This window comes from Genypterus blacodes, unplaced genomic scaffold (genome assembly GCF_046128005.1).
Source record: "Genypterus blacodes isolate CSIRO-AG114 ecotype Tasmania unplaced genomic scaffold, CSIRO-AGI_Gbla_v1 ptg000010l_1, whole genome shotgun sequence".
NCBI classification, from domain to species: Eukaryota; Metazoa; Chordata; class Actinopteri; order Ophidiiformes; family Ophidiidae; genus Genypterus; species Genypterus blacodes.
Genome location: NW_027466824.1, coordinates 848652 through 875134, shown reverse-complemented (window position 1 = coordinate 875134; position 26483 = coordinate 848652). Strand labels below are relative to the sequence as shown.

The 26483-nt window shown below is 48.1% G+C and overlaps 2 protein-coding genes across 2 annotated transcripts in view; one reads left to right on the top strand and one right to left on the bottom strand.

Moving 5' to 3' along the window:
• The first annotated feature begins 1390 nt into the window (after window positions 1–1390).
• rtkn2 (rhotekin 2) lies at window positions 1391–9478 on the top strand. Its single transcript, XM_076158747.1, has 12 exons — window positions 1391–1601; window positions 3123–3316; window positions 3484–3542; window positions 3631–3684; window positions 3799–3916; window positions 4043–4243; window positions 4702–4796; window positions 5291–5397; window positions 5937–6068; window positions 6539–6707; window positions 6937–7044; window positions 7384–9478. The coding sequence occupies exons 1-12, from the start codon at window positions 1467–1469 to the stop codon at window positions 8154–8156; spliced, it is 2145 nt and encodes a 714-aa protein (XP_076014862.1). The 5' UTR covers window positions 1391–1466; the 3' UTR covers window positions 8157–9478.
• A 1352-nt stretch (window positions 9479–10830) lies between these two features.
• The window catches only part of arid5b (AT-rich interaction domain 5B), a 73255-nt gene continuing 57602 nt past the window's right edge, over window positions 10831–26483 (bottom strand). The window contains exons 7-10 of the mRNA XM_076158661.1: window positions 25078–25130; window positions 23949–24046; window positions 15227–15437; window positions 10831–15127 (exon numbers count right to left, since the gene is read on the bottom strand). Of these exons, the coding sequence (XP_076014776.1) occupies window positions 13139–15127; window positions 15227–15437; window positions 23949–24046; window positions 25078–25130 (2351 nt within the window). The 3' untranslated portion in view covers window positions 10831–13138. The remainder of the gene's footprint in view (window positions 15128–15226; window positions 15438–23948; window positions 24047–25077; window positions 25131–26483) is intronic.

Genomic DNA, 26483 nt, shown 5'->3' with positions numbered 1-26483 from the left:
GCCTGTCAGAGTGATGGAGGAGAAGAGGACATATTCATGAGAAAGTTTTTTGGGGAATAAATCGTAAATGATTCAATGTGAGGGAAAGATTCAGTGGAATAAAACAATGGATGTTTAGTTTTGTTGGAGGGAGGGGGCACAGCAGAAACAGAAGACACTGACAAACACTAATTCAAAAAAAGGTTACATTGCTTTAAATCTGGATTTTAATTTATAGCAGTTTTTTATAACTTCAAATGATGAACAAAGATGAGCTTTAAGATGCTGTTTGAGGGGAATAGAAACTAGAGAGACGCTCTGAGACATAAAATCCTTAGTCAATCCTGCTTTTTGTGTAATATTACCAGTTAGACAAGCTATTACTGTGAACATTCTAGTTAATGCACTGAGATGAATTACCTGAACTTTCCCTTATCAATTCTACAGTGAAAAGGAGACAGTTTGTCATTCATTGTTCTCTCCTGACCTCTAGTGGCAGATCCACGCTATTACATATAATATTAAAAATGGGGTTCAAAACGTCACTGTGAACTGCCAATCTGTCAAGAAATTAAAGAACAAATACAATCAGTGTACTGCGTTACGTAATTTTCAGTGTATTTTAAAATATCCCAGAGTTATTGTTAGTGTCTGCATAAAGACACATACGGTGTTCATTTTACCTTCATCAGTTCTTTGGCTGTGCAGCTTCCACTATGATAATTGAAAGCTGGAAATTAAAGAATGACGACGCTCTGAAGCCTAACTACTGTAGAACATGATGCATCACCCACAACAAGGCATAAAAACAATTTGGACAATCCTTTTGAAATGTTTAGTTAGCTTTGTGAATAATGTCGGTGATTATTATAGGACAGACAAATCCATCCCATACAGCCAATACAGTTTCTATCGGTAGAATTGGACGAGACTACTGTGAGAGAAACAACACAACAAGACACAACAACACAAAGAGACGAGCATTGAATTAGGTTACCCACGTTATAATGTTAAGATGTGTTAACCAATTTTTAGTTTTTGAGAAAGAGATTATTTCATTCAGTTATTTTAAGTAATGTTACTTTTGGGGCTACACAATTCAAAATTGAAAAACGGTACCGTCCGGGTTATTGTTTGACAGAATGACGTACCCTCCGTGCCAGCGGAAGCACTCGTTTAGGATCTTTGTAAGGCCCTGAAAGGCGGAGCGTGTGTTTGTTTTTGAATGCAAACGTAATCCAGTGCGGAGTTATATAAAGTACTGTTTCATCACGGCTAATTTAGGCTTTAGCTTTTTTGTACACTTTTTGTTTTTAATTGTTCTTCATTATTAAGTTCCTTCTTCATATTCGCCATGGCTTTGTTAGTGTAAAGATACCTGTAGCTCCTACGGGCGGTGACGTGAAACAATTCGAACACCCCCGTCTGTCGTGGAGGCGTTGCAACAGGAATGTGCGGCTCGAGCTGCTAGCGAATGAAGGGACAACATGGACGACCAGCGGGACGTTCAAACTTCCTGGCGAAACGGGAGCTCCAGGGCGTCGGTATCGTCCGGTTCCGCACTGGCTATGGAGATAAAAAGGAAGAAAATACGAGAGAGTGTGTTGTTTTTACAAACGGAGGTACGGACGCCGACTTTAACCGCGTTCTCTTTCATCTTTCATGGTGCTGCTGTCAACATTTGTTTTGTAGTGACAGTTAAACGCTGCGGGTCCAAAGTGCAAACTAACCAGAAAAGCTCTTATTTCCGTTTATGTTGCAACTACTAAGTGTCTGACTGAACCGTTTTTACCTTAACATCTCTTTTAAACGTATACATTGAGACATTTTGTGTGAAATTAATCACAATTCCTTCCGTTACCACATTACCCTCCAGTTTCCGGGACAACGCTCACAACAGTCCAGTAATCCAATATGGGAGTCGCCCCCGTTTTGTCCCATTTGTTGAAATCCGAGTCGTGTTTCCGTTGAATATTTTTTTATTTAGAACGTCCATGGAGTACCGATCCAGTTATACTAACACTTACATTAACACAAAGGTAAACAAATGGCGTAAAATAGAGTGAACACGGTCCCTTAGCTTAGTGGACTTTATGTTGGTATCTGGTGACCTCATGTGTAACCAAGGCCACTTTAAAATCGTTAATATGGATGAATTATATTATTTACAAAAAGTCACATTTCATTCAAGAGCTCGACGTGAGAAGATAAGTAGGATCTACTCACATTGTAGCTTCTGATCATGTCCCGATCATGATCATATTACGTCATGAATCATCTTATGACTATACAGCCCAATATAAACACTGTTATAGCTGCTACACTGACACAACCTATCATTTCTATGAACTTCTTGAACATACTGTCTCTCACTACATGTTGGATGTGGTGGTTACAGAGTAAAGCTAGATTCTCCATCTGCTAACCACAAACTAGAGCAGCTAATGAGCCCAGGTGAGGGGGGTGAGACCAGCAGGTGACACTGATTACACACTGGCTCACAAGCTACAAGTGTCAGGAAACATACAGGCATTCAGGAGTGTGAAGAAGAGTCAGAAAAAGACAATTCATCACCCTTACACAGAAAGGCTGCAGCTTAAGCTGTAAGAGATCTCTGTATAAGATCCTAAGGGGAAATTTAAGGCAAATTCACAGTTGTTACCCTTGAATCAATAATAACTGTTTATATGTTTTATCTTTGCTCCAGTCATCATCATTCTCCCACAGACCACACACATTAAACTGAAACTATTATTTGACTCTTATGTCTATAGATTCCTTCTGCATTTCTCCCCATCCAGTTTCCATGTCCATATAAGGGTTGATTGGCAAGTTCTGAGCCGAACACATAAGGGAAGTGAGCAGTGCCCGTAGTAGATTTTATAGAAGTGATGTCATTTTTTAGGTACTTTCCACCACAGCTAAGCAATCATCACAAATTGCAACACTGAGTTAGACGTGTCTGGGCCCAGAATCAATCAATCAACCGTCATAATATCATACACTGAACATCTGTTCTCCCATCTAGCTCGTGTTGGTCATCATGAAACCTTCTGAACGGCGTGTTTCTGTGTTTCTTAACCCCTTCATGCTCATGCTGCATAACCGTCTCCACGTTATTTGTTGTGTGCGTCTCCATGAAGGGCACCAACATCCAGGAGAAGCTGGACTTTGAGATGCGAATGCGTGAGGGGGCCTACAAGCTGCTGCTGGCCTGCAGCAAGCGTGAGCAGGTACTCAGTGCCTCCAAGAACCTGCTGACCTGCAACTCCAGGATCAAGGCCTACCTCACACACCTGCAGAAGAGGAAGGAGGACTTGATGGGAGCAGCCGCAAGGTAAAGGGCCGACCGTCACCGCCTTCTCAGCTCTGGAAAAGTCGGGAAAAGGGAAAATTTTATGATGAAATCAATAGGAACCCTGTGGTCAAAATGAGGGAGTGTTTGATTGTTAAGTTTTGCTTTTTTGCAGTGAATTTGAATGCAAAATGAATGTGATTTTTTAGATTTTCAGGTTCGCTTTCAGACGACCGTGTCCCCTGCAGTGGGACTTTGGCAATATCTGGTGAGAATAAGCTCTAATCAATTATATTAGGCATGAAGTTAAGATGAATGATATCTGAATATACTTTCCTCCTCTGCTGCTGATGTAGGGCTCAGGATTCCTCTGCTCTGGAAGGATTCTGACCACTTTAACAACAGAGGGAGTGAGTTTATCAGTGGATCGTGTTTGTACCTCATTAGCAGCATCACCACAGGTCGTAGTCTGGACTCTGACAGTCTCATCTCCGTGTGTGTGTGTGTGTGTGTGTGTGTGTCAGGCTCCCGTCAGGTGGCCGTCTTCTGTCTGATGAGAATTGGCTCGGAGGTGTTTGACACTGACATGGTGGTGGTGGATCGATCAATCACTGACATCTGCTTTGAGGGCGTCACCATCTTGTGAGTATTAACTGTGGATTTAATGTGTAGCTGTTATATAATATACAACATATACAATCTCTTGCTCTTTATTATTTAATTCCTTTGAGCCTCAGTTTAACATTTATCTATTATTCTTACTCCCAGCAATGAGACAGTTCCCCAGTTCGAGCTGAAGGTGGAGCTGTGGAGCTGCTCCCTGGAGGAGGAGCTCACATCGGTGAACACGCCGAAGAAGCTGGCAAAGAGGCTCCGCAGCTCTTTTGGAAAGAGCTCAGGGAAGAAGCTCTGCCCTCTGCTGGACAACCCGGACCCTGACACCTTCATGCAGTACAACCCGATCCCCCCGTACGTGCTTGGTTATCCAGTAAAAACCCTTTACACACTCTGGTCTCCCCATTTAGTGTTTCCACAGCTGGGGACTAACTTGATCACGGCCTGTTACTGGAGCCATGCATGTAGCTGCTGGCTCACAGGCTCACAGGCTCACAGGCTGGTGACTGTAAGGAGGGTGAACCCCACATTGTACTCTCACCAAGGCTAATGTTGTGTTTTTAGACTGAAAACAGTATATCTACCTGTTCACAATGTAAATGTGTTCTGTCAGTCATCCATCCCACCTCAGGTTCAGGGGGAAAGTGAGATACATTAGTCTTTAAGGAAGCAATTTACCAAAACACATAGTGAGGTGAACACAGAGGAGCTTCAGTAAGAGTGAGGTCAGGATGAAGTTATTGTTTACCCTCCAGGGCATCTCTGTAAATCAATACATTTGTGTGTGTGTGTGTGTGTGTGTCTACCTGCAGAGGGGCCAAGTTCAGCCTGCTGGCCCACACCACGCTCCTCCTGCCCCAGGCTGAAGGCAGCTTCCAGTCTCACTCCCTCACTGTTCTCCAGGACGGTAAGACACAAAGGCAGAGCAGAGTAATATCAGGGGATGTGAGGGGGGGATTATGTTTTAAGCTCCAGATTAGATCCTGTAATGGAGCAATGATACAATATGTTCACATCATTATAACTGGAAGCTGGAATGAACAGGAGTGTAAGCTGTGATCTGACTTCATCTCTGAGAAGAAAGTTTTTATTCAGCTGTGATTTCTCAGGTCGACTCTCTGGGTTAGTTTGAATCGATACACTGCTGTGTATCTGCACACTGCACAGATTCTGTTCTTCTTATTGTTCTATAGACCAAACATCAGCACAGATCTCCATCCTGTGTGTTTAACATGTAACTCCAGCTGTAGGCCACAGAATAAAAACACTTTCTGCACAAGACTGGAAGGAATTGTTTAGTCAGCACATTCTGTAAATGCTTACCTGACTCACAGGATGGAGTGAGTTAGACGGGCGGATGTGGCTGTGTTGTTTACACTGTTGCTGTTCACACACACACAGCTGAGTGGTCGTCCTGGCTCCCACTTTATGGCAACCTGTGCTGCCGCTTGGTGGCCCAGCCCGCCTGCATGACTCAGCACATGAAGACCGGCTACCTGAGCCAGCAGGTGGGTCCACTTCTGTCCTCAGAGTTCAACCAAACTAAATCAATATATGGAAAGTGACGTGTTCATGAAGCTTGTTCCTTACACGCTGTCTTATTGTGTGTATTTATAAATATTGAAATGCCTTGCCTTCATTAAGTGGAGGTCTGGTTGCACACAGAGAGTTGAGCCTTGTGGCTCTTTGTAGATTAATGTTAAACAGGGTTAGCTCTTATTGTAACAGCTTTACTAAACACAGTTGGACCTCTTGGCCCTAAAGAGTAATTTCCTGTTATGCCGTTCTCCATTCACACTTTCCCAGCTGTAATTGGCTCAGAAACACTCGGTGCTTTCTTTGTCAACATTGCTTCTTTACCTTGCTTCTTAAAATTAATTTCCAGATTAGAAAGCCATCAATTTGTGTTTCCCCAAACCCCCATTTATTATTTTGTTTCCCCATTTATCATCGTGACAGGAAATACACTGCAGAGGGAAAAATATGAACAAATCAATTCCATTGAGTCGGCGTATATCTGTTCATTTGTCTTATCTGTGAACTTCAGCAGAGCTTGTCTGGGCTGCAGCGCTGCCTCAGTCTCTACTGCGTGCTGAGTTCAGGCGCTCTGTCCTGCTTCTTCACCCCAGAGGAGATCCAGGCTAAAGTGCAGCCCACCCTCAACATACCCATCAATAAGGTGAGCCACAACAACCATACACACACACACACATAAACACACTGCTGCAGAGAGAAGGAGAAGGCTTCAGGAGGGGAGACGGGTCACATCTTCACACATTCAACAGGATTGTTAGTGTTGATCCTGTTGGACCAGAGGAGGAAAACTACTGCAGTCTGTCTGAGCCTCGACATCATGAAGGCTAGCTGCTTATTATTGATCCATAACTCTGAGCGGGAGACTTTATTCTACTTTATTACCACTGAGCTTTGTATTGATTACATTTTTAAAGTTCAGGGTTTTTGTCTAGCAGTGGCAGAGGAGCAGAATACTCCACAGAATGCCACACAGCTCACTGCAGCTCTGTTCTGTCACATCGTTCTGCCTCTTTCTCTTCTTCTTTCTCTCTATTAGCCACATTCTTTCAGTTCCACAGCTCAGTTTCTTCTTCTCTAAAGTCTTGTGTGTGTGTGTGTGTTTTGTTTCCACAGGACACCCGCATCCGTGTGCTGGAGAAGGACTCGGCCCGGCAGAAGTCCCGCTGCCTGTCTCTCGTCTACCCTTCATCAGAGGGAGCCCAGACCATCGTCTTCACCACAGACACCTGGGAGGAGCTGGACGAGTGGCAGGATGCTCTACATCAGCACCTCTATGACCAGAGTGAGTGTGTGTGTGTGTGTGTGTGTGTGTGTGTGCTTACATACTGCATGTGTGTGTTTCTATGATGGTGACATACTGCAGGTGTGTGTAGGTGGAGTGTGTGTACATCAGTGTCTTTGAGTAACAAAAGTGGCTGCACCTGTTTTTGACTAAATTCCTCTTAGCACCAACAGTTAGCTTCACCTGTGTGTGTGTGTGTGTGTGTGTGTGTCTGTTTGTGTACCGCCAGGCCAGTGGCTGCACTGCTGCGACCGGTTAATGAAGATCGAGGTCGCATCACCACGGAAACCATCGCTCTTCCTCTCCAAGCAGGCCGACTCGGTGTATAACGACCTCAGTGAGTAGAGGAAGTGAAGCCACTGTTGTCTCTTTGTTTACACGTTTGTGTTTCCATCGGAAGGCGTTTCTATTTATAGATGATATTATGCAAATGAGACCTTCAAAGGAGAAAACATCAATACACACACAAAGACACCGATTTGTGCCGAGGCAGTTAATGTGGTCGTTAGATGCAAATCAGGTTTTCATTTAATTCTAACTTTATAAAACGAGCAAAACAAAAGAAGGCCAACGTTCATCACAACGTTCACCTGACTGTGTGTGTGTGTGTGTGTGTGTGTGTGTGTGTGTGTGTGTGTGTGTGTGTGTGTGTGTGTGTGTGTGTGTGTGTGCGCAGGTATAAACTCACCGGGCAAGTTTGAGAGCATCACTGACATCATTCACAACAAGATCCAGGAGACGGACGGCTGCTTCCTGATTGGTCAGGAGGAGGAGAGGGAGGCGCCCAATTGGTCCACGCTGTTTGAGGGCTCCCACTCTGTGATCGTGCAGAAGAGCGTTTTGTCCCCCATTACAAGCTCCACCCCTTATTCAAGCCCCACCCCCAACACGAGCTGCACACCCGTGGGCAACAAGAAGCGGCGTGCCCCTCCCCCTCCCTCTGATAGACAGCCTTATGCCACCCCCCCACCCGCCGACACACCGTCTTATGCCCCTCCCACCCGTCCAGCCAGACCGCCCCTACCCGCTGCCCTCCACCCTCCTGCTCCTCCTCCCTCATACCAGGAGAAGGAGAATACTCGTGCTTCCACGTCACGCCCAGCCACACGCTCCAAAACTGGCCGGCCATCTCTGGACGCCAAGTTCTCCGCCATCATCCAGCAGCTCCAGCGCAACAACGGCGGAGGAGCGCCGGCCCTGACCCGAAAAAATGCTCCACTGGGTCACCTGGATGTCCAACCGCACAGTCAGCCTCAGCCTCAGCCTCAGCCTCAGCCTCAGCCTCAGCCTCAACTCCAGCAGCTGGAGCACCACAGCCACCCGGCCCAGCTCTCTGAGGCCCAGCACGGTTTCTTCCTCAGACCGGCGCCGGGCGTCGGCCCCGTCCCTGCGCCCAGGAGCAAAGTGAGGAAGTCTTTCAGGGAGAAGATCAACCTCAAAGCTCTGTGAAGCCAAACCCTCTACTTTAACCTCTAACACACTAATGCTTTAACCCCTCCAGAGTGTGACACACACACACTCCTGACTGCTCAGCCTCAGTCAGGGCTGCACTGTGACACCATGGTAATAAATGATCAGTCTGATTACTGAGCTCCGTGCTGTAATCACAGATATTAATGAGGATCCTTCTGCCGTTTCACAACCAAACCTCTTTACTGCACACACACACACACACACACACACACACACACACACACACACACACACACACACACACACACACACACACACACACACACACACACACCCTGTCATCACACAGAAGGTGTGAAAGCTGATCAGGCTCAGTTACGGCCACTTAGCAACAGTCACACTTCAGCCAATTTAGCCCAATGAACAAACGTGTTAGAGTAGAAACACTAACATGAACAGCAACACGAGTGTGTGTGTGTGTGTGTGTGTGTGTGTGTGTGTAAGTGAGCAGGAACAGGAGAGGCACACGTCTCTCAACATTAAGGAGGAGGATTGAGTGAATTTAAGGAATATAATAATAATAATAAGTCCCTTAAATACTAAACTGTGTGGTCTTTAACACACTGCAGCTCCTTCCTCAGCTCCTCTGGTTGACCTTTAAACCTCTCACACTGGAACAGATTCAGCTTCTGAGTGAGTCAGACCTTTACGGAATTAATGCCTAACTCTGTTTACAATGTGACTTATTATTATAACCACTATGCTAGATTTAAGGAAACAGGGTTTATTAGAGCCACAGGCTCCTCCCCTGATGTGGCGTCTCTGTTACCCAGAGCTCCTCCCCCCATGCTGAGCCACCAGAGCTCCTCCCCTCATGCTGAGCCACCTTGGTTGGCCTGGTGGCTCCACATTAATGTGACACTGTTAACATGATGGTATGGATGAATGAGGCCTTTGAGTGTGGAGGGAAGAATGAATGCCCTTCTGTGTGTGTGTGTGTGTGTGTGTGTGTGTGTGTGTGTGTGTGTTTTGAACATGTCCAATATTGGCAACCACTCTTTCTCCCACTTTAACCGTCACGTGTTGGAGAACGGTTCTACATAATTCCACAGCATGGACACACAACACCCGCTCCAGCCTGCCTCTCTCTCTCTCTCTCTCTCTCTCTCTCTCTCTCTCCCTCCCTCTCCCTCTCTCTCTCTCTCTCTCCAGGTGAAACAGCAGGAGAGCTACAATTCCATTTTTTAACAGCCGGCCCTCCACATTGTTTAATCACGAGGCCCAGATAAAGATTTGGGGCGCAGGCTGGGATTACACAGGGATTTAGTTTAAGCCTTGAAAAGAACCTGAGAAATGGATCGTACCACGAAAAAGAAGGGCTGCAGCTCAATATTAGCTGTGTGTGTGTGTGTGTGTGCGTGTGTGTGTGCAGCAGACAGATGTTTACTCATCAATACACCTTGTTGGGATCAGTCCCTTCGTAAGTGTGTGTGTGTGTGACAGGTTCATGCTGCAGCACTGTCCTAAGTATTCAGTCAGACCTTGAACCGGCCCTAAAGTCCTTCCTCCCTTAATGCAGTGTAAAAGTCTAACTATTCCACGTCTCTGTATGTCTCCATCAGCGTGGTTCTCCAGGTAGAGCAGCTGTGTGACAGGAGGGGGAATGAAATGACCTGTCAGTCACGCTGACAGGCCGCCGCTTGTTGGGGGAACGCTGGATTCCTTTATTCCATTTTAGACAATTAATTGTGCCGCCGCAGCAGAATAGTATTGTAGCGCGGCGGTTATTGAAAAGGTTTCCCTCCGAGGGCCGAGCGCAGCCTGAGAGAGAGAAGAGAGGGGGGATGTGATCCAACGAGCAGAAAGACTGTGGCAGCGCCGCCTTTGATGACTGTGCAAGGACACGACGCTCAGGGAGGAATGAGCCAGGTTCCTCTCCTTTCAGGACTCAATGTTCTGTTTTCATGTTTTTCATCTCATAATTACGATGTTAGTTAGAGTCTATCGTCTCACACTGACTGTTTTTAGAGCACATCCCTTCTGTAGGCATTAAGCAGCGCTGTTCTCTTCATGTTCCACTGATTTCTGTGTAATTTATGTAGAAGGAAATGTCAAATACTACAGTTTGTGTTTTTCGAAAAAGTGCAATTTCCTCCCTCACCCTCTGTTCACTTTTGTCTTAGAAGCTAACTGTATTTTTTATTATTGCTGATCTGCAATAAAGCGCCCTACATTCTCCTCCTTCTACCCGAGCGAGCGAGAGAGCGAGGGAGCGAGCCAGAGAGAGAGAGAGCCTGCTTTATTTTCTGCTGAGCTTGGAAGTATTACTGAATATTTTTCATGGTAAAGGTTTACCAGGGGGCTGCAATAAAAGTCAAAGCTTTTATTGCAGCCCGACACACACACACACACACACAGAGAGAGAGAGAGAGAGACACACATTTCTCTACTGCAGCAAACACTAGAGAGGCTTGTGTGGCTGCGAGCCCAGAAGTAGCCTGTTGTGAAGATTAAAGCAGGAAAGAATCTCATAGCCAGATAATGATATTACAACAATAAAAGCCCATTCACAGTGCGTTTACTCAGGGAAAGGGAACATTACACCGACGTTAACACACTGCCATTTTAATATTTCAGCTTATCTGAAAGCCCGAGCCACTTTATCTGCGCTTCAGATTCAGAACAAGAACGCCACGGCTGAGGAAACGTGTAGATAGTAAAATATTTTAATTAAATATACAGGAGGTCATATAATACAAAATGTCTGATTTTTTTGTCTCGCTCGCCAGCTGGGTGATTGGTAAACAGATGGCTGCTGTATCAAAAACACTTTCAGGATGCACATTAATGGAAACGACATGGAAAAACAAAAGAGAAAGGACAACAAAAAAAGAGGATCCTAATTCTTAAGTTGTAGTGTTTGTCTCAATCTAAAAGGATGGTGGTGACCTTGGTAACGGAGGCTACAAGGACACGGCTAGATTGTGTAACCGACGCTTTTATACTATCTTATATTATTTACAGATTATAACAGTTTATATGATAACAACCACACGGTACTATCTACAGTGCTATGTACACGGGAAATAAGACGAGAGAATGGTTGCCATGGAGTTGATCCCATATGAATGTTTTTGTACACGAGGGCCGCCGGGCGCTAACGCCACTTTATACCTACACACAGCAATGTACAGTACTTTAGTCAGAAATGAATGTCTTTATCTTAAAAGTATCCTGTAAAACTTTACACATAGACCTTTACAGCTTTTTTTTTTTCTCTTAAATCTTCTTTAGAAACACCAAACATGTTCACCGTGTATCTCAGCTCTCCTGGATTGCTATTATAGTGGTCGTAAAAAAGCCCGAGCAGGTGCTGTCGTCCCCCCTCAGGCTCTATGGAGCATGGCAGGCATACTTCACCCTGCCTGGTACCTTTACATCACTGCGGAGAACACACACACACACACACACACTCACGCACGCACTCACACACCACACACACACCTCCTCTGTGGATGACAGACACCAGACCTGGGTCAAATGTCAACGATCAGTAAATCTTTTCAAGTGAAGTGAATATACAGTACTTACTTAAGCGCAAATATGAAACCGTTAGATCAAAGTCAAACTGCGTAAAGACTTCAGATAGCGCTCGTCTCTTTGTCGTCAGGTCTGGTGTCTGACAGCCCAGCGTGCCGCGCCGTTTCCCTGCGAGCGTCTCGTCGCGTGAGAGTGACAGTAATATCGATATTCCTACCCTGCTACAGAAGATAAACCTTAACATTTGTAGTGCTAACTCTAAATCCAAGACTGCGAAAGGCACAGACATTTGCAAAGCAATAAGAACCTAAGTGACAACATTCCTATCAAAATGATACAGTGGAGTCTTCTTCAGCTGAATCAAAGTCTGTGCACCCAAACAACAAATTGCTTTTCAAGTCAGGAACAAAAAAAAAGATGAAATGCTGATTTCTTTGTTTTGAGCATTCCACAGCGTGAGGCCGCTTCATTACGCTGGTCAGACAGACAGGCAGACAGACAGACAGACAGGCAGGCAGACGAGCACGCAGCTTCTGTCGCCTCATCTCAAGGTGTCGGGGCTATTTTTCTTTACTTTCAGTGCAGAAAGTACAAAATTAAAACCGATTTTTTTAATAACATAACAAATAAAAAAAAACAACATTCATTTTGCGATTTGTCAACTGATTGAACGTGACAACTACATTTAGCTGTAACCCAACAGAAATAAGTCACTGAGTGGAAAAGTGTCTACAGTACATCCATCAACAACACAGCGCCTCAGAATGACAGGGGGGGGGGGGGAACAATGTCACGTGATGCAGCACCGCACGCACTGAGTGTGAACGTCTGACGTCCCCGGTGGATCGACTGTAGCGAGAGGAAAACAGGCAACAGGTTTTTTCAGCGTGGAGAAATGTAAACAGATACGACACCGTTGGCTGGCTGAAGTGTAATAACGCTAAGCTAAACAGCTGCTGGACGCCCCTGCGCTGCTATAAAGGATTTGTATTTACGTGGTCGGCGTTAGACTTGTAGTGTTTGTCAGCAACAAAGTTTAGCCCTCAGACGCAGTAAACAAATGGCTTTTTCTCTGCTGCGCTCCGCTCTACACAACCTGACAGAGCGGCAAACTGATTGGTGAGCACATACACATCAGCACTGTGCAAATAAAGACACGAGGAGGAGGAGGAGGAAGAAGAAGATACAGTAAGTGGTGATACAAATACACAAACAGTGCAAAGTATAGGAACAAATGCATTAAATGATAAAAAAAAAAAGGAAATGGAATTTTTCAGTCTGCCTGACTGGTGAGTCTCTCAGTCCATCATCAGCCAAAGTCGTATCATCATCAGTGTTATCGTTTGACTGAGCCGCAGTCCCCGAGAGAGAGAGAGAGAGAGAGAGAGAGAGAGAGAAGTGAGAGAAGCCATAAAAGTATCTGAGGGTGTCAAAGGAGTGAGAGATATTAAAGACATATTTCCGCTCCTCCCCCTCTCTCAAAGTCTGGTGCTGGGGTGTACCGAGGACAGCTGGGGGGGGAGGGTGGAGAGAGGGTACAGGTGGTGCAGCAGGTCCCCGTACAGCGCCGCCCCGCCCGGGTGCCTGTAGAAGTGGTGCGGACTGGGGCTGGCGGCCAGCAGCTGCCTGTGGAACATCATGGAGTGTAAGGCCAGCTGCGGCACCAGGGGCGACACGGCCGTCTGGCTCTTCAGGTACTGCAGGCCCGGGTGCTGCTGGAGGCCGTCCTGGTGCCCGTGGGACACCAGGCTCCCGGGGGCGTACAGGCCGGCGTAGAGGTGGGGGGGGTAGGCGGGGTGGCCCTCGGGGAGATGGTTGTTGAGATGAACGGCGTGGGCGGGCTCGGCCGGCTTCAGCTCCTCCGGGTCGCTGCGTCGGATGGAGCCGGCGGGATGGATCGGCGTCACCACGCGGACTTTCCTCTCCAGGAAGTCCTCGCCCTCCGCCTCCGCCAGGCTCCTCTTGCCGGGCCGGACGGGGCTGGTCAGGGACGAGTCGGAGGAGGGTTTGGGGCTGGGGAACGGCGGGGACGGCTCTCTGTGGCTCTGTTTGGGCGGGGAGATGGTCATGGGAGGGACTCGGCACGCCTTAGGGTGGGAATCCAGACCCTGGTGGATGATGGAGTAGGGGAGGGAGCAGAAGGAGGGCTTGGTGAAGGAGGAAACCCTCTGCGACAGAGGTTTGGAAATGGTGAAGTCTCTAGGCTCGTCGTCCGCCTCTCTGCCGTCGCCGTGTGTAGGGGTTTTGTCGCTGTAGTGTGATCTGTATGCCAAACCCTCCCGCTCCAGGCCGCCGCCGCCGCAGATGAAGGCCTGGCCGCCCTCGCGCTCTCTGGCGAAGGCCTCTCGCCGCTCCCCGTTGGTGAAGCCGGCCAGCCTCTCCTGGCTCAGACAGTTCTCCGTTTGCCTGTAGAGGCTGTGGAGGTGAGGGGACGAGTAGCAGTCCCCGGCGTAGCTCTGGGGCGGAGCCGGCGGGCCCTGGAGCAGCTTCTCTCCCGCCGCCTCCACGCTGTCCTGGGCGTGGCTCCGGGGGAGATACGGCTGCCACGGCGGGTTGACCTGAGCCTGGATGTGATGGGCGGTCCGGCAGCTGTAGGTGTCTCCCAGCTCCCCTCCCCTCTCTGCCGGCCCGCTGGCGGCCTGATGGGGGGGCTTGCTGCTTTGTGCGTGCTGGATGACCGAGGGTCTGAATATGGGAACCAAATCTGGGATGCTTTCCGTCACGCAGCCGTGTCTCTGTCCCGCCGCCGCCGCCGCCTCCTCCTCGCCCTTTCGCTTCTCCTTCTCCCTTTCCGCCGCCGACATGGCGGGCAGAGAGGGAGCGACGGCGAGGGGCGAGGTGAAGGAGAAGGGGTTGGACTCGCAGACTTGAGAGAGGAGCTTCTTCTTGGCGAGGGGCGACATGACGCCCTGGCCGGCTTTGCAGTAGGCGGCGGTCTGTGTTGGGCTCTGCGTCGGCTCCTTCTTAATGTTCTTAACGTAGTCGTCTTTCTCCGGGAAGGAGTCGGCGCCGGAGTCCACAGAGAGTCTGTCGGCCTGCTTGCACATGGGTAAGACCTTCCCCACTCTGCCGCCGTGGCTCTCGATGGAGTCTCTGCCCCTGGAGGCGGGCTCGGGCAGAGCCACGTGTGCGGAGGCTTTGCTCTGGTCCCAGCGGTGAGGCAGGTAGAGGTTTTTAGGAATGAAATGCCCTTCAGTTTGTTGTTCACAGGTGAGTTTGGCTTGGATGGCCTCGCTGATCTGCCGCCACTCGGGCTGAGGTCCGGCCCCCGTGAGGCCGCCGTGGGGGGTCCGGCACTCCGGCTCTTTGGGGCCGAGCGATGACGGCTGCTCCGCTGCCAGGGACTCCTCTTTCTTCAGGGTGAGGTGTAACTCTTCCTCCTCTATTACGATGGGCTCATCTCTCAGAGACGCCTCCTGCTTTATGGCGGCACACAGCTCCTGGTTCTCCTCCTTCACCTTTGAGTCCTGCAGAGGAGAGACAAAGACGTGTCAATGAAGATAATAAGACAAATAAGAGTAAGAGTGATGAGCGACACTATGACAGCCCGGAGTGTTGAGCCTGACCTGTGATGGCTCCTCCTCCTTCGCCGTCTCCGCTCGCTCCTTCTTATTTCCCTGCTTGGGATTATTGGGGCCTTTCAGTTTCTTGGCCCCGACTCCTTTGGCTTTGGCTCCCAGCGTCTTCTCCTGGCCGCCCTCCGGCTTCCTGGGTTTGGTCAAGGGGAGGGGCTTGTCCTGCTCGCCTTTAGTGTGCCTCTCATAGGGGAGGAGGAGCCTGAGGAGGAAGAATGCAGGCAGAGGAATGCTGATGAGTGTGTGGCGTGGTCGTGTTATGTCATGTCATCGGGCTTCAGCTAAACCCGCAGCATGTTTACACACACCCAAACAAAAAGCTACATGTCAGGACAACAAGATTCACAAGAGGAGATATTCACACACACACACACACACACACACACACGCTTACACAACTACTTTGCTCTGTACATGATATGACACAAAACCTCTTTGTTTGTTATTAACATCACTGGAATGAGGCTGCAGCAGCACCTGAGGCCTGCAGGGGGTCAGATAAACTCACACACACACACACACACACACACACACACAGATACACTCCCTCTGACTGACTGAAGCAATACCTGGCATGTGGTAACAATGGTATTGTAATTAAACTAAGAGAGGGAAACTCCAAGTTCAGATGAGTGACAAAGAGTGTATGAGCAAGAGGGGGGGGGGGGGGGGGGGGAGAGGGTGAGAGAGAAAGAGAGAAAGAGAGAAAGAGAGAGAGAGAGAGATAATATGCAAATAAGCAGTTCACTCCTGCTGTGAAGAAATCACTTTTGATATTAGTTTAATCCTGACGGTACAGTGTGTGAGTGAGTGTGTGTGTAAATGTGCGTGTGTATGTGTGTGTGTGTGTGTTTGAGCTGGTTAGGACTGAAAGCTTGTAAAGTTGAGCTGAGCTGAAGGAAGCTCACAGCAGAGGTTCTAATCTAATATCCTAATGTGATGAATGAGCGGAGCAGAGAGTGAAGGCATATTATGGGATGGAACACCACGCTAGACTTTTTAACACAGTGTTCACTTGACTTGATTTAATATCAGATAGCTGGGCTCCGACTTCATTAAGTGGGAGCAGAATGACACAGAGGAGGAGGAGGAGGAGGAGGAGGAGGAGGAGGAGGAGCGTTCCTGTTCCTGTTCCTGCCTCCTGCCTCCTGCCTCCTGCCTCCTGCTATTCCTCCTCTGGATTCTCCTCCGGTCCGTTTTTTCCGTATCTGATGTCATAACTTATGGGAACATTAAGATCTGGATAACATAACAATGCCCAGGAGTGAAATAATGACACAGAGGAACCAGCGAGGGAAACTTTGGGGCTTTTTATTGCTCAGAGAAAAAGAAAATGGAAATTGGCACCGGACCAGAAACAAGAAACGTTTGTGGAAGAGGAAAGCGAGACGACTGAAACACTCTAACATTCCAAACTTCAATAAGCCCACTCCCAACATCTCTCCCGCTCCTCTGTCAGCCCTTTTTTTTTTTACAATAACAATCCATAAAGCCAGACAGAAACACGACTTTCTCAGTCAGGAGAGAAAATAAGGTCTTCTCCTGTAACGACACGAGACGACTGCACGACTCCTTTTAAGGGACACGGCGGTAAAACAAACAATGAATCAAAAGCTGTTTCGCCCTCCTCTTCAAAAGGAAGAGAGGGAGAAAAAAAAGCCTCCGAGAGTTCAAGAGGCTCTGTGGGATTTTTTTTTTTTTTTTTTTTTGTTATTTTTCCTCTGAACAAAAGTGCTGGCAGGGAAAGCGGTGAAACTACATTTCATACAGCTGGTCTGGCACCAGGCCCCGGGCCAAGAAAGGAAATGTACTATTAAATGTGACTTATTGGAAAGAAGGAGAGCAAAGGGGTTGTGAAAGAGAAGAGGGGAGGGAGAGGGAGGGGAGAGAGGGAGAGAAGAGGGGAGGGAGAGAGAGAGAAGAAGAGGGGAGGGAGAGGAGAGAGGGAGGCAGAGAAGAGGGGAGGAGAAAGAGAGAGAAGGAAAAATTAAAAGAGGGAGAGAGAGAGGGGGGAGGAGAGGGGAGGGAGAGGAGAGAGGGAGAGAGAGAGAGAGAGAAAAGGGGGGGAGGTATAATGAGATGTTAATGAGGAGCTCAATTATTCTGAATAGTATCTTAGAAATGGAGGAAACACTCATCTTCTTCTTCAAATAGCTCCGGTGTCATTTTTATTACAAATGTTCTTCTTCTCAGAAACACTTTGGCAGAATCGCACGGGAACGAGACGGAGAGACGACGGCTCTGTGACAGATTCATGCACGCTGCTGAACACGGCTATTTCTAGTGACGGGCCATCTTCCCAGGCTGGCCAGTGTGTGTGTGTGTGTGTGTGTGTGTGTGTGTGTGTGTGTGTGTGTGTATGCAACATGTGTGTGTGATCGGCGCGCTAATATCCAGCTGTGCTATTAATTACCAGAGGGCCAACAAAGTGGCATCAACCACTGCGCTGCTATCGCTATGATCTGTGGGAAAGAGATGGCTGCCCCGGCCCGGGTCAGCGTTATGGAATGTCAATATGGGGTGGAGGTGGGGGGGGGGGGGGGCAGGGGGGGGGCGGAGGGAGGGTCCGGCCGCCAGATAATGTAAGAGCTGAGCCCGGGAAATCACTGGAGCCTTAAATAGTTCCAAACAGAAAGGCTAAGATGCTGCGTTGGCCCCGGGAAACAACATTTTAAGAAATGACTCTCTGTCATATCAGGGCTGATTTGCTTTGCCGCTCTTAATAAACAGCAGAAATCTCAACCAAACCTAACCCTAAACCCATCCCTCAGCCTCCCCTCCAGCTCAGAGACGCAACTCTGACACTTTGTGTTTTAATTTACGACTGAACAATTAAAAAGGTGCTAAATTATTTTCCCACGTCTAAAAATATCACAACTCCACAGCTCGGCTGTCACATGAAGCAAATAAAGGAGGAGTATCAGGTGGCGTATAGATAAATATATGTATACCTTATAAGCACTAAGACATATTACAGCCGTCATAAAACAATAACACTTATATAAGTATTCATTTCCTCTGCGGGCTGAGGGGAGACAGAGTGCAGTTCCTCCTCTGAGCCACATGAGGGCGTCTGAGGCACCGACAGGGAGCCGAGGGGAGAGAATTTCATTAAGGCCATGGAGGCAACAATTTTTATGAGGTCAATAAATACTTAACTTCCTCTCATGCCAATTTATCAGGCAGCTTTGTGTTTAAGCAGCCTGGATAACACGTTCAACCAGAGAGAGAGAGGCTCGACAAGGGGATTAAACATTGAACAGGACCAGATAAGAAAGATCTCCCCCTGATTTATACTTCTTCATATATAATGCATATCTGACACGGATCCTCCCCGAAATGAGGAAGATCGATAATAATTTCATTCATCAGAAAGCCTCTATTGTCAGCTGAGCGTGTGTGTGTGTGTGTGTGTGTGTGTGTGAGGCTTTGATGTAATGGATTGCACAGCCAGCCAGCGCCCCCCCCCCCCCTTCAGAAAAGCAAAAAAACTTGGCAAAAACAAGGTGACTTTACCAGCAATGTGCTGCTCTCATCTGAGTTTAATGTTACAGGAACAAGCTGTGACTTACAATCCAAGAAATGCTTCAGTCACCAAATCAGTGGAAAAAGCCTGCGGGCTGTTTCCTTCTCATCCACGCTGAAATTAATTTTAGCTGCTGTTGTGTTAAGATCACAAGAGCAAGAGAGAAACTATTTAAAGAGCTGGCGGACATGCCCCCCCCCCCCCCCCCCCCCCCCCCCCTCCCCCTCCTCCCCCTCCTCCCCCGCCCTCGGGCTGTCGAAAGATTTAGAGGAGAGAAAAAAGGACTCACTTTCACAAGACTGCAGGGGAGAGAGAATAAAATCAAACTGAGGCTGCATGAAATGATTCAGCATAAACAACTGTGAGAAAACAATGACGGAAACAGAGAGGGGGAGGGGGAGAGGGGAGGGAGGCAGGGGGGAGAGGGAGGAGGGAGGAGAGAGGGGGGGGTGAGTGTAGGGATAAACAGACATTGTATCTGCTCCCTCTGCTCTGGATTCATGGCTCACAGCCCCTCTTCTTCTTCTACTCCTTCTCCTTCCCTTTTGTGTAGAAGCCAAACCACTTGAGGTGACCCTCATTCATGCCGTTAAAGCAGGAGGGCAGCACAGGAATGTAGGAAAAACTTAAGTCCTTTGTCAAGTCTGGAAATACCAGATTTCCAATGACCTCCCTCGCTCCCCTGGGGGGCTCTGCTCTCATTAGCTGCTGCTGCTGCTAACGCTAATGCTAACGCTGCTGCTGCGGCGGTAAACGCTGCTGCAGCAGGTGTGAGGGGAGAACCGGTCCTAAGTGTTTCAAACCAATGAGCAGGGACCAGAGAGGAACATTCCAGACCTGAACCGGCCCCGCTAAAGTCCATATACAGTCCACACACACTCCCTCCTCCTGCTTCACTGTGCATCGCTCAGGAAACGTCATTAATTTAATTTGCTACACTGAACTAGTTATTAATCTCAGTAGACTTGAATAGATTCTCACTCAGTCGATTGCCTGTCACACGTCAGCTCTGTAATTTGTGATTTTCTCTTCGCCACTGGGGGAAAAGAGAAACCTCGGACCCTTTGATTAAATTCTGCGCATAAAGAAATCAGCCAATATTGTGATTTGTTACAGCGCTCCAGAAAAAGAGGGTTTTTTTTTTTATCAGCGGAGGCTCAATGAAGTGTTTTGTCTTGGGGAAAAGCGGCGAGCTCTCAGAGATTAAAATAGCTGCCTGCTATTTCAGTGTAAAGAACATGCAGCTCTCTGGCTGCGGTCCCACTGAAGCTCAAATCCAGATTTGCTAGACAAAGAGTTTGGCTTTTGAGGCAGACAGCATATTGAGACTTTGTTTATAGAGTTAAGGAATGCTGACAGACAATATGTATGCAACATGGCTCTCATATTGCAGCCTCTCTCTCTCTCTCTCTCTCTCTCTCTCTCTCTCTCTCTCTCTCTCTCTCTGCTTCATTTCTTTATATTGAATCATTTCTGCCTGTTCATTAAAATCTGCCTTGCTCTGCCTTCCTCCCTCCTCCTCCTCCTCCTCCTCCTCCCAGGTTTGGGGCATTAACAGGCAGCGGGGACATGAAGGTGATATTCTCTCTCTCTCTCTCTCTCTCTCTCTCTCCTCCGCCCCTCATTGTAATCCAATGATACCCTCTGCTTTGGAACAAGAGAGCAGAATAATTGAAACCCGTGTTTGAGGCGGCGTATTAGACGAGGCATGTGAAAGAGTAATGCGCCACATTTGATGTATCTGCGGCGGAGCAAGGACGATGCGGAGGCATGCTGACTCCAGCTACACACTCAATATCTGCCAGAGAAAAAGTACAAAAAACAAAAACAACCTCCTCTCCGTCCTCGCCGCTCTGCTCGCCGCTCTACGCCACGACATCGCTCAGCCTGCCTGCTTGTGCCTCAACGTTTCCTCATATTCATAATCAGTCAATGCGTCTTTATGTGTGAGAGCAGACAAAAGGAAGAAAGGAAGAAAGGAAGAAAGGAAGAAAGGAACATGGCTGCAGAGGGATGGGGGGGTGAATAATGGCTGAATCAATACAACATCTGATCGACTAAAACCGGAGTGCATCTGTCTTAAAGACGTATAGAATACTCCACACACACACACAAACACACACACACATACTGCACGGCAACACCTGGCAACAAACGTCTCGTACTTTCAAACAAAAACGTTTTAATCTGCAGCTTCTCTCTCTCTCTGCCGTCGCCCCAAACCTCAGAGTTTTTAAATAGCAAATTATTCTAAATTGCATCTCTGTTGCCATGGATACCCCACCCCCCCCTCCCCTCTCAATACCAACCCTGTTGTGCAATTACATTAGAGAGCCGAGGCATGGAGAGGTATTAAAACGTGTAACAGGCAGGCAGCGGCGCAGAGTGAAATGTGATGTTTCTGTTACACGGGATCACGTAGGAGAGCGGCAAGATTAAATATGTAGGAGCTGTTAAAAGGCGCTGACCTGTATAATGAAAGAAACAGCGTGAAGTGTGAGGAGAAAGAGAGGAGAGAGAGAGAGAGAGAGAGAGCGGAGAGGAGAAATGGCACAGAAGCAAAAGGCAGCAGTCTATTTCAAGGTTATTGATGCCATCTTTCTCATGACCTCATTTTTAATTCAGAGCGCCGCTGCCCTGACAGCTAATCTCAGGGAAACGGTTTAAATAAATATCATTAAAGCTTCCCCGTAGCTGCGGCGGACCTTGGCCTGGACGTCTCTACATTGTCCCTTGTGCGGCCCTAATGAACGGCTTTTACGCCGCCTGACAAAAACAGCAAGTTTATAAAAAAATGACAATTATGGGCGGTGATCTCGTGCCGGATTGAGCCGTGTGACTCCGCTCCTCGCTGAGATCAGCGCTCGCTCCTGGATGGCATAAATATAGTGATTATGCCCCCGGGCCTCCGTCTCTCACAATAACGTCTCCTAGGAAACCATTTCATATGATTTCACCATTAGCCTGGTAAAGGAATAATGTGTATAATTTGAAATGAGAGCTAAATGCTTTGTGGAAGTCTTTAACCCAAATAAAAACCAAGACAAGCCAAGAATATCCACTTCATCTAAAGCAATTACATCCTGAGATATTGTTTCTTTTCTTACTACTAGCTGGAGACGTTTTATTTCCAGCTCCGCTCTGGCCAGCTGAGGCGTCTGTGTGTGTGTGTGTGTGTGTGTGTGAGAGAGCAGGAGTGTGTGTTCCACTTTGTTCACTGTACATTCCTGCCTGCCGAATTATATTTTTGTAGCGCATTGACTAATGATTAAAGGGGGAAACAAAGACGCCTCTGGGGAGCAAACACACACTTCAGCGAGCCCACAAACAGCCTCATTCATCATGCGGAGAGAGAGAGAGAGAGAGAGCGGCCATGTTTGCTGAGTTAATACAATGAAGCTAATTGCCCTCCAAGCAGCCCAAACACAGAGGCTCAGCTAAAATTATTCCCCTGAATGGAAACTTGCGCAGCTTCAGCCTCTCTCTCTCTCTCTCTCTCTCTCCCTCCCTCTCTCTCTCTCTCTCTCTCCCCCCCCCCCTCCCCTCTCCCTTACACCTTCTCCCTCTGTCAGCCTGATATTCACTGCAGTGTGTGGATATTATTGCTTTGTATTGATTCAGCATTATTTTCTCTCAGCTGCTTCTCGGTGGCTGGAGTAGGAAAGGCCAGCGCAGCAGCAGTCACAGCTCAGCGCCTCTGCCCCCCCCGGCCCCCCCCGGCCCCCTTTGCCCCCCGGCCGCAAAGTGATGAACAACCCAACGCCTCACATCTGGCCTCAGACTGCATTTCCAGGCAGAAGGAGGATTCTTCCCCTGATTTTCCACTTAAAAGCCTCAAAACCGTGTCAGACTTAACCACTTAAGTTAAGTTACGCCAGTGTCCAGGTGCTGAGAGACAAATGTGTCATCGTTAGGAGGAAGGAAGCCGACCCAGCGGCAGCAGCCCGTCCCTCCTGTGACCACATCCCTCTTTACCAGGAGGAACAGGAAATGCAGCCGAAACACTCAAACACACACTGACACGCACATTTAGTGACACGCTGTCAGCTTGTGGCCTTAAAGACGGCGTACGACACATCCTCACACATCCTCACACATCCTCACACACACACACACGCTTTCACAAGTTTCCCGCTACAAAACGCCGCTCTGACTTCTCGCTGCCTGCGCTGGCAATTTTGCTTACAGTGTGCGATATGAAGCCCCGGCTGCCTCCTATGGTATTGTTGGCATGTAGCTCCCTTTCCCTGACAGATGAGTGTGTGTGTGTGTGTGTGTGTGTGTGTCAGAGCTGTGTTGATGCATGAACATGCGGGGGGGGGGGGAGAGGGGGGTGCTGGAGGAAGGACCGGCTTTATGAACGACTGGTTATCTCTCGCTGAAGAAGATCGGATTTGGCATTTGTTTAACCTTGGGAAAATGTGTGTGTGTGTGAGCGTGTGAGTGTGTGTGTGTGTGTTTGTAGCCCCTGTGTGAATATATGCATGCGGCCCTGCATAATACCCTCAGCTCTCCCTCAGGATCAGATCCATATGCTCGCTTTGCTGTAGTAACACAGACTGAGTGTGTGGAGGATCAGAATGCTGCAGTATCTGACTGACTGATGAGCTCGCTGAGAGGAAGAGTCCTCGCTGTAGAGACGAGAGGAAGAGTCCTCACTGTAGAGACGAGAGGAAGAGTCCTCTCTGTACAGACTCATATCCATGTAGGTCAGTTAATAATTCAAACTTTCCTACGGTGTCGAGTGTTTAAATCTCCTAAACCCGGCCTGTAGAGCAGACGCGGGCTGCTCTACATGTTAGAGGAGTAATTGGTTCCATAGAGCCGCACAGCTGATCAATTAATCCTGGGAAAAAATACGCGAATCCCATTTCATGTGGTATGGATCGGCTCTGACAGGAAGGCATCTCTAAACACGAGTATAACCACACGCACGCTGCAACGCTGAGGAGTCAGTCACTAACTAGCGCCCTCTTCCTCACGTCTCACTCCTCTTCATGTGTGTGTGTGTGTGTGTGTGTGTGTGTGTGACTGCGCCCGCTCGCTATAGGATCAATATTTATCCAGCCGAGTCGGAGCTGTCCCGCTGTTATGGATAAGGGACTGGAAGAGGGCGTTCACTCTCTACAGGCAATGTGATCTGTGTGTGTGTGTGTGTGTGTGTGTGTGTGTGCGCGTGCGTCTCACCTCTCGTAGTGTCTCCGCGTACATGTGGCCGCGCTCGTGCTGCTGGGGTTCCCGCCCAATTCATCGTACACATGCTTCCACTGTCGGCGAACCGTGATCTGCGTGGACGGAGGGGGGCGAGAGAGAGAGAGAGAGAGTCAGATAGAGAGAGAGAGAGAGAGAGAGAGAGAGTGATGTAAGACAAAGGAGAAACACAGAGGGTGATGAATGCACAGATGGGAAAAGTGAGAAAATATGAAAGGACGCAAGAATTTGAAGAAAAAACAAAGAGGGAAGAAAAAAAAGGCGAGTGGGAGGGGCTGACATCATTCTGAGGGGGGGGGGGGGGGGGGGGGGGGGGGGGGGGCTGAGTCATGATGTTCCAGTTATTGAATCCTCAACACTCAATTCTCTAACATAATAACTTTTTGTTAGCATAATGTAGTCAGTTGTTCCTGCTGTCGTCTCCAGAACTATGAGGCCCGACGCTAAAGTAAACAAAGCCTGTGTGTTAATCAGCCGCAGATACAGTACCAGTGTGTGTGTGTGTGTGTGTGTGTGTGTGTGTGGGTGTGTGTGAGCAAAACGAGCAGAGCCGTATCCTGTTTATGGCCCGGGCCCGCGCTCTGATTGCGTGGCATCACACCAGCTAGCTAATGGGCACGAGCAATACGTTTGACTGCTCCACATCAAACACTGGAGACGCGTCGCACATCAACAGCCAGCGAACAAATAGCAGGTATGAGCTGCCAAGTTCAATCTCTCTCTCTCACACACACACACACACACACACACACATATTTTCTGGCTTGCTGGTGCGTATGCAGTGTGTGTGCATTTCACTTCTGCTTCAACATGGGAAAATATGACAGATTTGACCAATTTCCTCCTGAGCAGTGGAGAGCAGAGGAACATGTGTTTTCCACTCCACAGGGGGATTTTCAAACAACGGCATCATTTTTTTGCTAAATGTGGCTCAGAGCAACTCTTTCTTCCTGGGAAAATAGTGAGTGACCTCAGGGGGGCGGAGGGAGGGAGAGGAGGGGAGAGAGAGAGAGAGAGAGAGGGCTGAGGAGGGGGGGGGGGGGGGGAGAGGGGGGGGAAATGGAGGAAGGAGAAGAAATATATTGCCACATGTGTGAATACTTACCAACTCATATCCTCCCAGTTTCTGAGCAGCTTGAAACATGGTCCAAAGGTTGACTGAGGGAGAGAGATAGAGAGAGAGAGAGAGAGAGAGAGAGAGAGAGAGAGAGAAGACAAACAAGGCAATCAGCAAGTATGAGAACAGATCTGAGCTGAAACACATCACGTCATGAACACTCCATCCAACAGAGAGAGAGAGAGAGAGAGAGAGAGAGACAGAGAGAGAGAGGCAGACAGACAGACAGACAGACAGACTGAGGCGTCTCACAGTCACACACATTTCCCCGCAGTAGAAGCTTATTATCATTTGAGCACAAAGCCGTGTCACTTCAGTTGAAGAGATGCAAATGAGCATTGAATACTTGTACATTCACCGCTACGTGTTAAAATGGAGCGTGTGCTTCATCCTGACAAAGAGCCGCCGTTAACCCCTCATCCTCAGACCGCAGGTATGAATGGAAGAGTTTCAAGCATCAGACGCTCGGCAATATGCTCAGATTTATGTTTGAACTCACGCTAATTCATTTGCATTGATTTCCCAGAGCAAATCCTCCATGACAGGACACTTCAACACACACACACACACACACACACACACACAGCTCATGTAACATAAACATGTCCATGTAAGCAGATAGAGCCTGGCTGAGTGACCGTCTGTCTGTCTGTCTGTCTGCCTGTCTGTCTGTCTGTCTGTCTGTCTGCCTGTCTGTGAGGAAATGACCACAAACAAAGAAGAAGTGCAGGTTTATTAGGACTTTTTGTTCCAGTGACATTTGTATTTGCTTCCAGTAACATCATTGTTTAACATTTTTATATGAAGGCCTATAAATAAGAAAAGGAGGCCTCGCCTGGGGAGAAATCCATCAAAATTCAATCTGTGCGTACACAAAGCCTTGCATTTGTCAAAATGACATTTTCCTATCTCCGCATTTGACAGCATTGATTTTTTTTTCTCCTTCCCTCCTCTCTCCGCGACCGTCGTCGACGTACGGGTGGAATAACAAAGGGAGCCGGGGAGGGTTCTCTGTTTGAACTGAGCACTGTGGCACATTGTGCTTTCTGACTGTGGAAACAGAAAGACGGTCTATTTAACTAGCTTGTTATGCATCGACTGTAATTACCACAATAGCACACGGGACTGGGAGGGAACGCAGGAGATAAAGGAAATGAGGGAACATGTCTTTTCTTAGATGTCTTGTCATTAGTAATTTCTTTTCTTAATTCCCTCTATTTGGCAGGGCCAATTATCACTGAGATAAGGATGACAAAACACAAACACAATGCAGCCCCAGTGACACACCAACGGCACGGCAATTAGACAACAAAGCTGAAAGAGGGAGACAAACTGCAACTGATGTTTTACAATCACATGCTCGTGCACAGACGTGGAGTCACACACACACACAC

What these genes read in the sequence shown, in the direction of transcription:
- rtkn2 (XM_076158747.1), top strand. Translation starts at nt 1,467, where the DNA reads ATGGACGACCAGCGGGACGTTCAAACTTCCTGGCGAAACGGGAGCTCC. An exon ending in CAGTACAACCCGATCCCCCC is followed by an intron (nt 4,244 to 4,701) that starts GTACGTGCTTGG and finishes GTCTACCTGCAG; the next exon opens with AGGGGCCAAGTTCAGCCTGC. An exon ending in CTCGGTGTATAACGACCTCA is followed by an intron (nt 7,045 to 7,383) that starts GTGAGTAGAGGA and finishes GTGTGTGCGCAG; the next exon opens with GTATAAACTCACCGGGCAAG.